Genomic DNA, 12,380 nt, shown 5'->3' with positions numbered 1-12,380 from the left:
ACATTCACACTGCTGTGCTACCATCACCACCGTCCATCTCCAGAATGTTTTCATCTTCCCAACTGAAAGTTAGTACTTTCAGTACCCATTGGGTCCCAATGATAATACCCATTGAACACTAACTCCCCATTCCCCTCCCCCAGCCCCTGGCACCCACCATTCTACTTTCTGTCTCTATGAATGTGACTTCTCTGGGGACCTCACATAACTGGAACCCTACAGTGTTTGTCCTTTTGTGGCTGGCTTACTTCATGGCTTCATGTCCTCAAGATTCATGTATGTTGTGGCAGGTGTCAGTATTTCCTTCCTTTTTAAGGCTGAATACTATTCTATTTTATGTCTATACCACATTTGGTTTATTCATTCATCTGTTGATAGACATTTGGGTTGCTTCCATCCAAAATTAAGTTTACTTTTTTAAAAAATCAGCTTTAGGCTCTTCACACATGATTGAGTCAAGGTGTAGACTTGGTTTATATAGTCTGGTCTGAACACAGCCACCACTTGTGCCCAGGCCCCTATTGGGCTCTTATCCTGATGCCTGGTCCTCTTGGCCAATCGGACAGAGTGGTGTGAAGCACGGGAGTTCCAACTTGACCTCTGATCTTCATTTTAATTCTGCATATGTGTTGGAACATCATTATCAAAAGAAGATGGCTAAAAGGCACATTTAACAGCCATGTAACTTATTTATAATCTTTTATCACTTTTTTCTAGTTATTAATAAATTTTCAGTAACTTATTTTTTTTTATCACCTGGGAAAAATAAGAGGAAATTTTATCTTTGGCAGATTATTCTTGTCTTGAGTTGACTTTTCTTCTTACACATTTCTCTGCGGCTTATTCAATGTGCATTTATTGATTTGCTGTTAGCTATTGACTTTTTATTTTTAGCTTCTCTGTTTCCAAATGCTATATAGTCACAGAGGTGAGTGGAAACCTCTGGAGCAAAGTGCATGGTGGCGGACAGGCTTTTTTTGGTTTCCAGGGAGGGGCTGGGTCCCCGTGCTGTGTGAGTGTATGTGAGGGGAAGCACCAGCTCTTCAGCACTGGAGAGAGAGTGTCCTTAAGAACATGGAATGGACCTAGGAAACTTGCAGGAATGAGTCTGCCCCTGCTGGGTGGGAGAGAGCCAGCCTTTGTCATAGGTGTCTGAAATCCTTCCCTCCACGAACAAGCCAGAACACACTCCTTGCTCTTTTCTGGTTGTTGTTTAAATTTGTGAGTTCAGGTTCAAATTGATTATAAAAACAATCTTTATGATTTCTCTGATAATGTTTATTTTGTCTTCTTCCCTGGAAAGCTCCTAGTGTGGCCAATTCACCTCAAACAGAATTAAGCACCCACCGGGAGCTGAGAGCTGCTAATTGCTGCTAGAACAAGTACTGGAGCTCTTAAATCACCAAGCTTCGTAATTCTGAAAAAGCAGCAAGTGCTTTGTGGTAGGTAGACCAGTGGAGCTAGAATACATAAAAGAGCAAGTATCTTAGAGGTTATTTAGTACGTTATCATGAATTGCGTTTATGGGAGAAGGGAACATCTTGTGTTTGAGAACAGTGTTTATGATACATTCTTAAAAGTGTAATCGCCAGGTGAAAGTCTTTACAAATTTTAAATCATAATAAATACCAACCAAATTAAGTACTTCTGCCAACAGTTTATATGAGAGTTTTATCCTTACACGTGGAAGGTGACTTTCCTGTAGAAGGACATTATACACAACTTTAAGGGAATACTTAAAACTTTTTGTAATCAAATCTGTACCTATTTTCTAAATAGTCGGTGACATAGGCACTGTTCACAGTTCTAGGATTCTCACTTTGTAGGCCTCACCCATTGGTTTGTAGCAACCCACATCTGTCTTTGTTCAGACAGTTCATGTTTGTTGTTGCTTTCAATTATTCTGACGTTAGTATGTGGTTGTGTTTTATTCACTTATTAATTCACCAAACATTTCTTAAACACTTACGAAGTGTAAGGCTTATTTAAAACAAAGGAATGACAGTGTAGCAATCCAAAAGAAGCTGGAAGGAAGAAGTATTGTGTCCATATAGTTACCTGTGGATTAACTCATTCGTTCCACAGACTTGTTGCAAGTGCCGGTGTATGGGGCACTGTGCTGGGAGTCCGGTGTGGACCCATGTCCTGGTCCTCAGTGGCTCAGAGCTAGGGGGCAGGTACAGAACAGGACAGCAGGTCCTGCAGAGTGGAGATAAGCTAGGGGAGGGGCAGGGCTGCCCTGGAATCCAGCTACCCCACAGCCTATGAGCCAGATGCTTGGCCCCTGACACCTTAACCTGATGTGAGAGTGGGAGAACATCAGCCTGTGGCTGTGGTGAGGGCTGAGCCAGATGGTGCTCGGTACATGGCAGGTCAGCCAGGGTCAGGCCCTCCTCAGCTTCCCTGACTGTGAAATGGGAACCACATACCTACTTCGGACTGTTGTGGAAGGAGCTAGATGATCATGAAGCACCCGCATCATGCCAGGTGTGCAGCAGGCACTGATCAATATCAGTCAGCAAGGGTGGAAACCAAGGTGAGAGGGTCATGGCTTCTCCTGGAAAGTGAATTGGGCTGTCATCCGTGCTCTAGCATTATGTCTCACTGAGTCATGTTCTTTCCTTTTTAAATTACAAATGATAGTTGCTTACTGTAGCACAACAGCCAATATAGAAATATATAAAGTTAATGGAATGTTTTTTCTTTTAACTTTCTGAGAGGTCTTCATGATTTACAGAGTGTGGATCAGCAGTGCCTTGGTTCTAGTGGCCACGGTCTCTTCAAGTCAGTCATTGAATGGTCTTCTGTACCATCTCTACCCTCCCTTCCCCCTCCTCCCTTCTCTCCTCTCCATTCTTTTCCCCTCTCTTCCTCTCCCTCCCTGTCTCCTTCCTTCCTTCCTTCCTTCCTTCCTTCCTTCCTTCCTTCCTTCCTTCCTTCCTTCCTTCCTTTCTTCCAGTAGAATCCTTCACACATCACTCTGCGACTTCCTTTTTTTTTCTTTTTAGCTTTGCAATGAATCACAGTTTTCTGGTGATTTTTCCACGTAGAGAAAAATCCACAAACCCACCTTCTCGACCCGGTCTCTGATGAGAGCCTCTCAGTGGAGATACCTGGAGCTGGCAGCTGGCTCTGTCCAGACTCAGCGAGGGAAGGCAGGGTGTGGAGCTCAGAGAGCAGCTCCTCCCTAGGCCGAGAGGGTGGTGAGCTGCTTCCTCACGACTTAGCAGGTGCAAAAAAAGTAGATACCAGCAGGCAGAGGAAACCCTCATTGTTTGAAGATGTCCACAGCAGTCTAGAGAGGTGGGAGACAAGCTCAAGCGCAGTGTGTGTGCATGTGATGTCCATAGAGACACGTCTGAGCTCAGAGCTTTTGTCCTGTGTCGTCAGTGAGGACAGCCATGGCTCCCCAGTTGTTTAGATGAGGCTGAGCTGGTGACTACTGAACACTGATCTGTGGTGCTCTGCTGTTGGCTTAGCCTAGGAGAGCTGGGTGGTGAGTGACAAGCGGCAGGTGGTACTGCCAGAGGGAGCTGGGAACCAGATGTCTTTGAAGGCAGCATGTATTGGGAAATGTTCATATGTGATGGCGACTGAGGCCTGTAGCATGGCCTTGGGACTTAATCTGGTCATGATGACAGTAGTGATGGCAGCGATAACATTTACCGCATGGCAGCTGGCATGTTCTAAGCATTTACTTCTGGCAATCCTTTGAAGATGTACTCTTATCATTTTCCCATTTTATAGATGAGAAAGTGAAGCACAGAAAAAATTGCCCAAGGTCAGTACCAGTGAATATCAAAGCCAGGATTTGATAAAGAAGGGAGCAGGTAGGAACAGCCCCATTTTAGCCCCCAGCGCAGGTTGCAAATGTATCTACTTAAAGATTGAAACCACTACCAGCTAATTAATAACTCCAGAAGTTATAATGTATAGTAATTTGTAACTCTAGAACCATTAAATTTTGCAGGGGGAAATGTAAGTGTAAAACAGATTGGAATCCCTTCCCATCACTCAGCAGATTCTCAGCTTGGGAGGTAAATGTTGTTTGGGAAATGACTCAGAATATGGCTTAGGGTCCAGTGTCAGAGCAGAGGGAACTGGGTCTCTTTAAAACAGAGACCCTCCTCTCCCCTTCCCTCACTGTCTCATCCTGCATGGGCATCGTTTTGAGTCCGCAATCAGTGCAGTTGGTTTTCCGCATATTGGAAAAGCATTACCACAGTTCTTCCTGCCAAATGTCCTTTTTTCTCGAGCACTTGTGTTGATAGTGTTAATTTCTAATGCTTCATCCAGTATATTTTTGTTAATTGTGCTCAGAGGCAATTCTGCTTGACTTTGCTGGACTGGCTTATTTCCCACAGCCACTCTGGCACTTCCCCTTCCCACACCTTAGGACTGGTTACCCCTGTCCATCTTCTGTATCAATATAAGATCTAGAGTGCTAATTACCTTTCCTAAGGAAGCATGTAGCTGTCACTTTGCCTTTTAGAACAGCATCTTGTAGGAACCCATCTACTCCCTCAGTGTGGTCTACCCAGTGATCCCGGGTAGATTCTTCCTCTGAGCTAGACAGGAACGTGCAATAGTAAAGGAGAAGGATCTGTTTCTATTTCAGTGTCCCATTGTGCAAAGGTGACATTTGTTTCTCAGAAGGCCAGATAAAGCCTGGGGGGCAGGGAGAGGCAGAGGTGAGGAGGGTAAAGGGAGGCGGGCTGCACGAGTCCAGGGACCAGGGGCGGTGTTCACAGAGAGATTAAGAGCATCGTTAGGTATTTTTACCAATGAAGGGTTCCAGTCTGGGCAGCAAAAGTTGAAGTTCTGCCCTATGTTTTTGAGCTCACAAAGAGCTGGTGTAAAACTTCCAGGCTTAGGCATGTGCGCATGAGTGAGCTGATAACCCCGTGACCAAGTCCTACAGCTGCATTCATAGTTCGCTACCGTAAGCCCGTGGCTGTAGGCAGCCGTCCAGAACCATCAATAACTTTAATCTAGAAGAATAAAAAGTCCAATGTGGCTATCCGGTAGCTTTGCTTAGCATTTATGCACTCCCAAATAGGTGGACCGAGCCTGTGCTCGTGGGAAAGGGCAATCCCAAAGTGGCTATCAGTACAGATGGCACTATCATAACAGACAGGAATGCAGACGAAAAGGAGTATTCCCCAAGCGTAATTGCCATTTTCTTTGGAGTCCAACAGGCAGTTGTTGTCATGTGTGGCCTCAAATAGTTTTCTGTATTCACATGTGTATAATCGTATTCCCAAACCACTGTTTCTTCTTGTTTACCTTAATCTGTATTATAAAAGTATATTTATGTGGTGATGAAAATGTTCTCAAGTTAGATGTGGTGATGGTTAAACAACTCTAAATATGCTCAAAACGCTTGAATTGTGTACTTTAAAAGGGTGAATTTTATGGTATGAGAATTATCCCAGTAACGCTGCTTACATAAATAAAAAAGTACTGATCTTTAAAACGCAAACCCTGGGCAGAAGCAGGACCTGGAAGGTCCGAGCCTGCTTTAGAGAGCGCCATCACTGCCTGCCTGTCTGCCCCTTCTGCCTCACCTGGTCTGGGGCTCTTCTGTGAGCTCCGAAAGCTCTGTCTTGTGTCATTTCTTGTGAATTCACACACATGCTGGTGGTGATTGGAAAATCGCATTTTGTTGAGAATGTGGAGGCTGGCTGACTGTGGGGCCCTAAATCATTCCAGTCCCTGCCTAATCCGAAGCTCACTGGTGCTACAACTTGTGATAGCTGGGTGGGGGCTGGGGGGAGGGGTGGGGGCTGGGGGGGTGGGGGGTTGGCACTGAGTCCCTGTGTGTGCGCACATCTGAATCTGAGATGGTTGGAGCAATGAAGAGAGTCTTAAAACCAACATTTTAATATTACTTTTAAAGATTTTTTTCTTAATATAAAAGTGGTGTGTGCTTATTGCAGAATATTTAGAACAGTGTTCTCAGTTTTTGCTCAATCATCAAGGCTTATTAGAAAGGCAGATTCCTCAGCCCTGTCACGGACCTTGAACTAAATTGGAGCCTAGGAATCTGCCTTTTTAATAAGTCCCCCTCCCCCACCAGATAGTTCATAGGCATGTGAAACTTTTAGAACCACTGGTGTTGAATATACACAAAAATATATAAAAAAGAAAAGAAATTGAAAACACTTGTAATTTCCTCTCTTAAAGATTACCACTTTGGGGGCTAATTCCTTTCAACACTTTTAACCCTACCCCCACCCCCATGTGTTTGTCTTTATGTGTTTTTACAAATTGTATTTATGTTGTATTAGTAGTTTCATACCAGGTTTCTCCTCTGCTTAATATTATATCCTGAGTATTTTTCTGTGTCATTAAATATTCTCCAGAAACATGTTAATTAAACATTTGACTTTTGGTCCATTTTACCCTTTATCATTTTAAAAAAACTCATCTCAGGCCAGGACAGGGGTTTAGGGGGAAGTGACCACCCTGTTTCTTGCTGGCCCCCTATTTTGTAGATTAGCACAAGGGTTCCAGCTTGGGGAGATTCATTCAGTCTTTCTTTTACAGGTGTGTGCATTGCAAAGGAATGTAATTTGGGTGTCTCCTTAGTTTCATATGCAAATAATTTAATAGCCAACTGATAATTTATAGACAGTTCTGTTGGAATTTCTAGAAAATGTTCCATTTTGACTTTTGCTCTAAAGTGAATATAGATGTTGTAAACCACAATCTTGTCTGCATCTGGTCCCATCCCTGCTTTTGACGTCAGGGTAAAGTTGTCTCTGGCAGGTTCCTGTTTCTTATATAGTAAGTGGTCTTTTGTATTTAATTTTAACTTAGATTACTAATCATTAAGAGGTAGTTTTTAAAAATATTTTACACATCTTCATTGTTAAATGTTTTATTGTAAGTGTCTACAGTTTAACAAATGTCAACTACAAAATGATCTCATAGATTCACTTCCTTTAAACAGGAATAATCACGATTACAGTGTTTATTAATCTAAATACCTTTTAAGTTTTAGATGACCAATTTGTATCAAAAGATGTGCCAATCAGAAATAAACTTAGTTATCTGCAAAATATATAAAAGTGACAAGTCCTAAATTCCCTAGATCTAGATTATTCTGGGTATGGTCAATCATGGAGTTTCAAGAAAGAAAACGCAAGTCATTTTGTGTTTTTTCCTGGCTAAACTGAAGGAGTAATTCACTTGCAAAGAATATTAAATTGTCTATCCTCTTTCTTCTGTGACAGATGCCAGAGATGCAGAGCAACTGAGCAAGAACAAGGTGACACATATTCTGTCCGTGCATGATAGTGCCAGGCCTCTGTTAGAGGTAAGAGAATGTGTGTCCTGTCTGTGTCCATGGGTGCGACGGGCCATTCGTGAAGGCACCGGGATCGCTCTGCTAACACTGTGCTCCTGTCACTGCTGGCCGCGTTCACTTGGTGCTCAGGCCTGTCCGTGTCATGGTGGAAGGGTGTGTGCTTTTTCTGGTTGTACTCCTGCTTGGCTTTTTGCCCAAGTGCCAGAAAATAAGCTGATGCTGCATTTGTTTCTGTGTTTTAAGGACATTTAAAACCCATTTCATTCCTTTCAAAATTATCTCTGGATTTAGAATCCAAAAGAATTCACGGTGCTCATTTCCTGATTTTTTTTTTCTTCCATTTTCCATTTCCATTTTTTTCCATGGAAGATAAATTGTCATTGGGCTTCTCTGCTATAGAGACTATCATGTAGAAACTATGTGTTTCCAGACAATAATTTAGTGGTTACCAGAGGGTAAGGGGGGTGGGGGGTGGGGAGATGAAGGTAAGGGGGATCAAATATATGGTCATGGAAGGAGAACTGACTCCGGGTGATGAACACACAATGGGATTTATAGATGATGCAATACAGAATTGTACACCTGAAATCTATGTAATTTTACTAACAATTGTCACCCCAATAAATTTAATAAAATAAAATTAAAAAAAAAAAAAAAAGAAACTATGTGTTTCAGTTTTCGAATAAACAGGGTGTATCTGTCTGTACACTAATTCCAAAAACATTCCAATACATTATTCAGTATTACCCTAATGGTGTGGTTGAGTTGTTGGCCAGGAGCAAAATCTATTTCTATTTATTAGCCTTGACAGAGCCCGAGTTACCTCTCTTGAGAAAATAAGGCATGTGTCGTTATGATGTGTATCATGCTTTCTATTTTAGGGTGGGGTGACTTGTTCTAAAAGAAATTATCCTCAACATCCTTCCACGTTGTCACAAATGGTACTATTTCATCTTTTCTTACCACCGAATAGTATCCCGTTGTGTATATGTACCACGACTTCTTTATCCATTCATCTATCGAAGGGCATTTTGGTTGTTTCCATGTCTAAAGCTGCAATGAATATTGGCACACACATGTCTTTATGGATAAATGTTTTCAGATTTTAAGTCAGACAGAAAAAGTACAGAACCATATGAATTCACTGATACGTGGTATATAAAACTGAAAACAACAAAAGAACAAGACAAACAAATGAAGGAACAAGAACTCATAGACACAGACAATAGTTTAGAGGTTACCAGAGGGTAAGGGGGGAGGGGGGCTCTAGAAGCTCTAGAAGAGGGTAAATGGGGTCAAATATATGGTGATGGAAAGAGAACTGACTCTGGGTGGTGAACACACAATGTGATTTATAGATGATGTAATACAGAATTGTACACCTGAAATCTATCTAACTTTACTAACAATTGTCACCCCAATAAACTTTGATTTAAAAAAAAGAAATTATCCTAATTCAAGCTGTTTTAACTTAATTTCATAGTATACAAGAGTAGACAATATATTTTTTATTTTAAATTTATCTGTTTTCCTTAGCCATTAGAGCTGCCATATTTCGGTTAGTGTAAACAAATGAGGACATGGAATAATAAATGATTCTATTAAACATTATAGTACCAGAGAACCATAGGTGGTAAACAAACCTCACTTTATTTCTCCAGCTCTGTGAGCTGTACTTCCTTCTGTAGTTTTGGCTCATGGTTTTTGCTAAGGTGCTGTAATTTGTGTTGCAGTAAGATTTTATTGAAAACAACAGCAACAACAACAGCATACCATGTTTGGAGCATAACAGTTCCTTTGAAAGTCGCTACTCTATTTTTCATCTGTGAATGATAGTTTGTATTGAAAACAGCCAAGCTATGGCCAAGATGATAAGTTAAACACAAACAGAGGTCATGATTGATTGACTTCCTCTTAGATCACAAGATGAGGCTTGAGGTTTCCTTTATTTTCATAAATTACATACATGTCCTTCCCACCCTCACCCTCCAGGCCTGCCTCCCGATTTTATACTCCATTTAATGCAACACATTGTCATGTATGAAGGGGTCCCTTAAATCTGTTCACATTGTAACTCCTGTCTAGATACAAGATATTCCAGAGTTAGAAACAAAAGAGTGCTGACCCTAATTTATCCGATCTCCCCATTTTACACATGGGGAAACGAAGGGCTAGAAAGTAAAATGAGATTGTAATCCAGCATAGATACCACTGTTTGTGTGAAACCCTCGGATCTGTGGACAGACTGTTCCCATCAGTAGTCACTACATATTCCTTTTTATTCCCTGTGCATCTCATTCTATAAGGATACACTATGCCTTGAGAAAAGGAAGGGGAAACTCTCTGCCTTTTCTTCACAGGGATGGCTTTTATTTGGTGAACATGTCCTGTTGTCTGAATGCTAGTATTACCTCTGCTTGATAACATGTACTTTCCTGTGATTTCATATTAATGAAGGATTAGACCACTATTTCATAGCATATCATAGTTTTATTCATTTTAACTTCACAAGTAATTCATGAATACATTCTTATAAAAAAATTAAAACAGTAGCCGCTCTGATCAAACAAATTGGGGGAACAATTGATACACCGAAAATTATTTGAACTGGCATGCTCACATTACGTGATTGGTGTACAGGAGATGCCCCAGGTCCCAGCAGCTTCCGGTCTTGCTCAGCCCTGCCTGATGTGTAAAGGCAGTCTTCTGTCGGAAATGTCACATTAGGTCCAGAAGCCGAGCCTGAGCTAAGTCAGGGAAATTATTCATTTGAAGCAGGTAGGGAATGAGCAGGTGGATTTTATTCCTCAGCAGCTCCATATTACACTTGGCCCTGATGTCTGGAGTAAAAGAGGATGGGGATGACGGTGAGAGGGCAGATTGTCTGCAGGGCCGAGCACCTGCTGTGAGCTGAGCCACAGCCTGGGAAGGGGCCCTAATAAAGGGTGCAGGGATAGGAATGAGAGAGGAGAGAGCTGGGACTGCCTTTGTTTTCTAAGGTCTTCAAAGCCATGTATGTTTATCGAATGGCCCCAACTTACCCTGGGCAGCCCTGTCTGGGGCTGGGCTGGAAGTGGGGAGGTAGTTATTATCTAAAATGAGAGGTTTCAGTCATGTCACTTGCATGCAGGAGTTGTGTGAGTTCCACTGCCATGTAGCTGGTCTATGCATTGGGCTGTACAATGTAGGTTCTGCTTTCGATCATTTCCAACAGACATCTTCATGGGTGCGAGAGCACTGCATGCTTAGTGTCGGTTATCAAGGGATTTTAGAATCTTTAGGTCTGCTCTTATTGTGATGACAGCTAAGTGAGAGAGGGCGGTCATATTGTTCAGTATGGTTTCCAGAACAGAGGTCAGAGGTCAGGGGCTTAGGGTTCTCAGAGGATTCTTAGAGGACAGACTGTCAAACAGCAGGCCTGGGGATGTGATGCTTTGCAAAAAATAAATAAGTTTGGGGAACCTAGCACACCATTGGCCACTGTGGATAATTCACAGATGTATTGACAGCATAAAGATTCTGAGGTTCTGTACTAAAGACACACATTTATCTGTCTTTACGATCAGAGAACCAGTTAGCATGTGTGCATGCTCATGTAACACACCACCTCATAACGTCCATGGAACCATATTCTGCTGAAAATGGTCCAAGGGACCCGAATTAAGGGGGACTCTGGAAAGCGGCCTGCTGCCCCTTGGAGTGAGGGTGAGTCTGCGGGATGGGGGCTTATCCACAGGGACGCACTCACCTGGTGAGCTGAGGACACTGGGGATTGAGGTGATGCCAGACCTGCTCTGGCCACCCACTGAGGCTGCCGCAGGGTGGGTTGCTGCGACAATCTGGTATAGGCAGAAGAGGTGTGATGGAAGGTTGCACAGTTCTTGTGCCTGGTACATCCTCTTGGGTGTGATGTGTTACAGGACCTGGCCAGTGACAATACTATAAATGCACCCACCATGAAGAAAGTCCTCATAAGTACGCTGAAAAACATGTAGTTATATGCATTTATTGATTTTATTTAGGAAGGACTTTAAGGAACTTGGTTGATTTTACCAGATTAGATGTGATTCTCCATTACTTGGGTAACTTTCGGAGGCGTTTCCCAACGTAACAGTAGCAGGTCTCTAACTCTTCCTACAACCTGGTGGGAAGAAGGAAATGCAGCGCACTCTGCCCAGGCCGCGAGAGTGGCTGGGCCTGGCCTGTCATCAAGTAGAGCCGCTGGCCTTCTGCTTTGGTGGACGACGTAAGACTTCTTTATCCTCTGAACCATGAGGTGAGGTGGTCAGCTGAGGGAAAGAGGCCTGAGGCTTCAATTGTTGTTTCTTCTGAAGAGTATCTGAGGAGCTGATCTTCCAGAATGAAGACTCTTAGAAACTTGGGGACATTCATACTCATTTGAGTCAGCCCTAAACTAACATCTGAGATTCTCAAGAGGCCTAGCTCCTTTTTTATGTCTATTGATCTTTGATTGAAACACAAATCCCAGCTGAACAGGGCCCTAGAGGTTACCTGCCTGATCCATCACTGTGTGCACAAGGCAGCTGAAGTTCAGAGACACGATGGGACTTGCTCACTATCTCACAGCTGATCTAGGTAGCGCTGCGGGAACCTGGATCTTCTTTCTCAGGCCGGAGATGTTCCCAGAGTGCCTCACTGCTTGATGACTGATGCTTAACTGTTGCTTCTGACTTAGGTAGCGATATTAGTAGATATTGCCACATTAGCTTTGGAACGGTTGTACCATTTGTGCCCTTATTGGCTGTGGGTGAAGGTGCATGTTTCCACTTACCATCACCAGCACAGAGTTTTATTCTTCTTAACTCTTAATTAGCAAAGTTCTTGTTTTGTTTGCCTCAGATGCCTTTCTCACACTATTTAGTCTCTTGTCCAGACAGTTCTTCCCTTTGAAGGCAGGGAGTTAATGATTTGCTCATTTCTTGAGCTCCTACTATGTGCCAGGCCCCAGGACAGGTGCTGAAGATAATGAAAGTAAATCTCAGTATCTGCCATGGCAAAGCCCTTAGTGTATAAACAAGATATGTATTATGGTTGTTTTTATAAATAT

The 12,380-nt window shown here is 42.7% G+C and overlaps 1 protein-coding gene across 3 annotated transcripts in view; it reads left to right on the top strand.

Moving 5' to 3' along the window:
* DUSP22 (dual specificity phosphatase 22) overlaps window positions 1–12,380 on the top strand; it is a 71,244-nt gene that overhangs the window by 24,132 nt on the left and 34,732 nt on the right. For all 3 annotated transcript variants that reach the window (XM_019714886.3, XM_019714884.3, XM_019714885.3), the window contains exon 3: window positions 7,239–7,321. In XM_019714886.3, the coding sequence (XP_019570445.1) occupies window positions 7,239–7,321 (83 nt within the window). The remainder of the gene's footprint in view (window positions 1–7,238; window positions 7,322–12,380) is intronic.

This window comes from Rhinolophus sinicus, chromosome 14 (assembly GCF_057876585.1).
Source record: "Rhinolophus sinicus isolate RSI-liver-muscle chromosome 14, RSI-T2T, whole genome shotgun sequence".
NCBI lineage: Eukaryota > Metazoa > Chordata > Mammalia > Chiroptera > Rhinolophidae > Rhinolophus > Rhinolophus sinicus.
The sequence above is the reverse complement of the archived record's forward strand: the minus strand, read 5'-3'. Positions and strand labels throughout refer to the sequence as shown.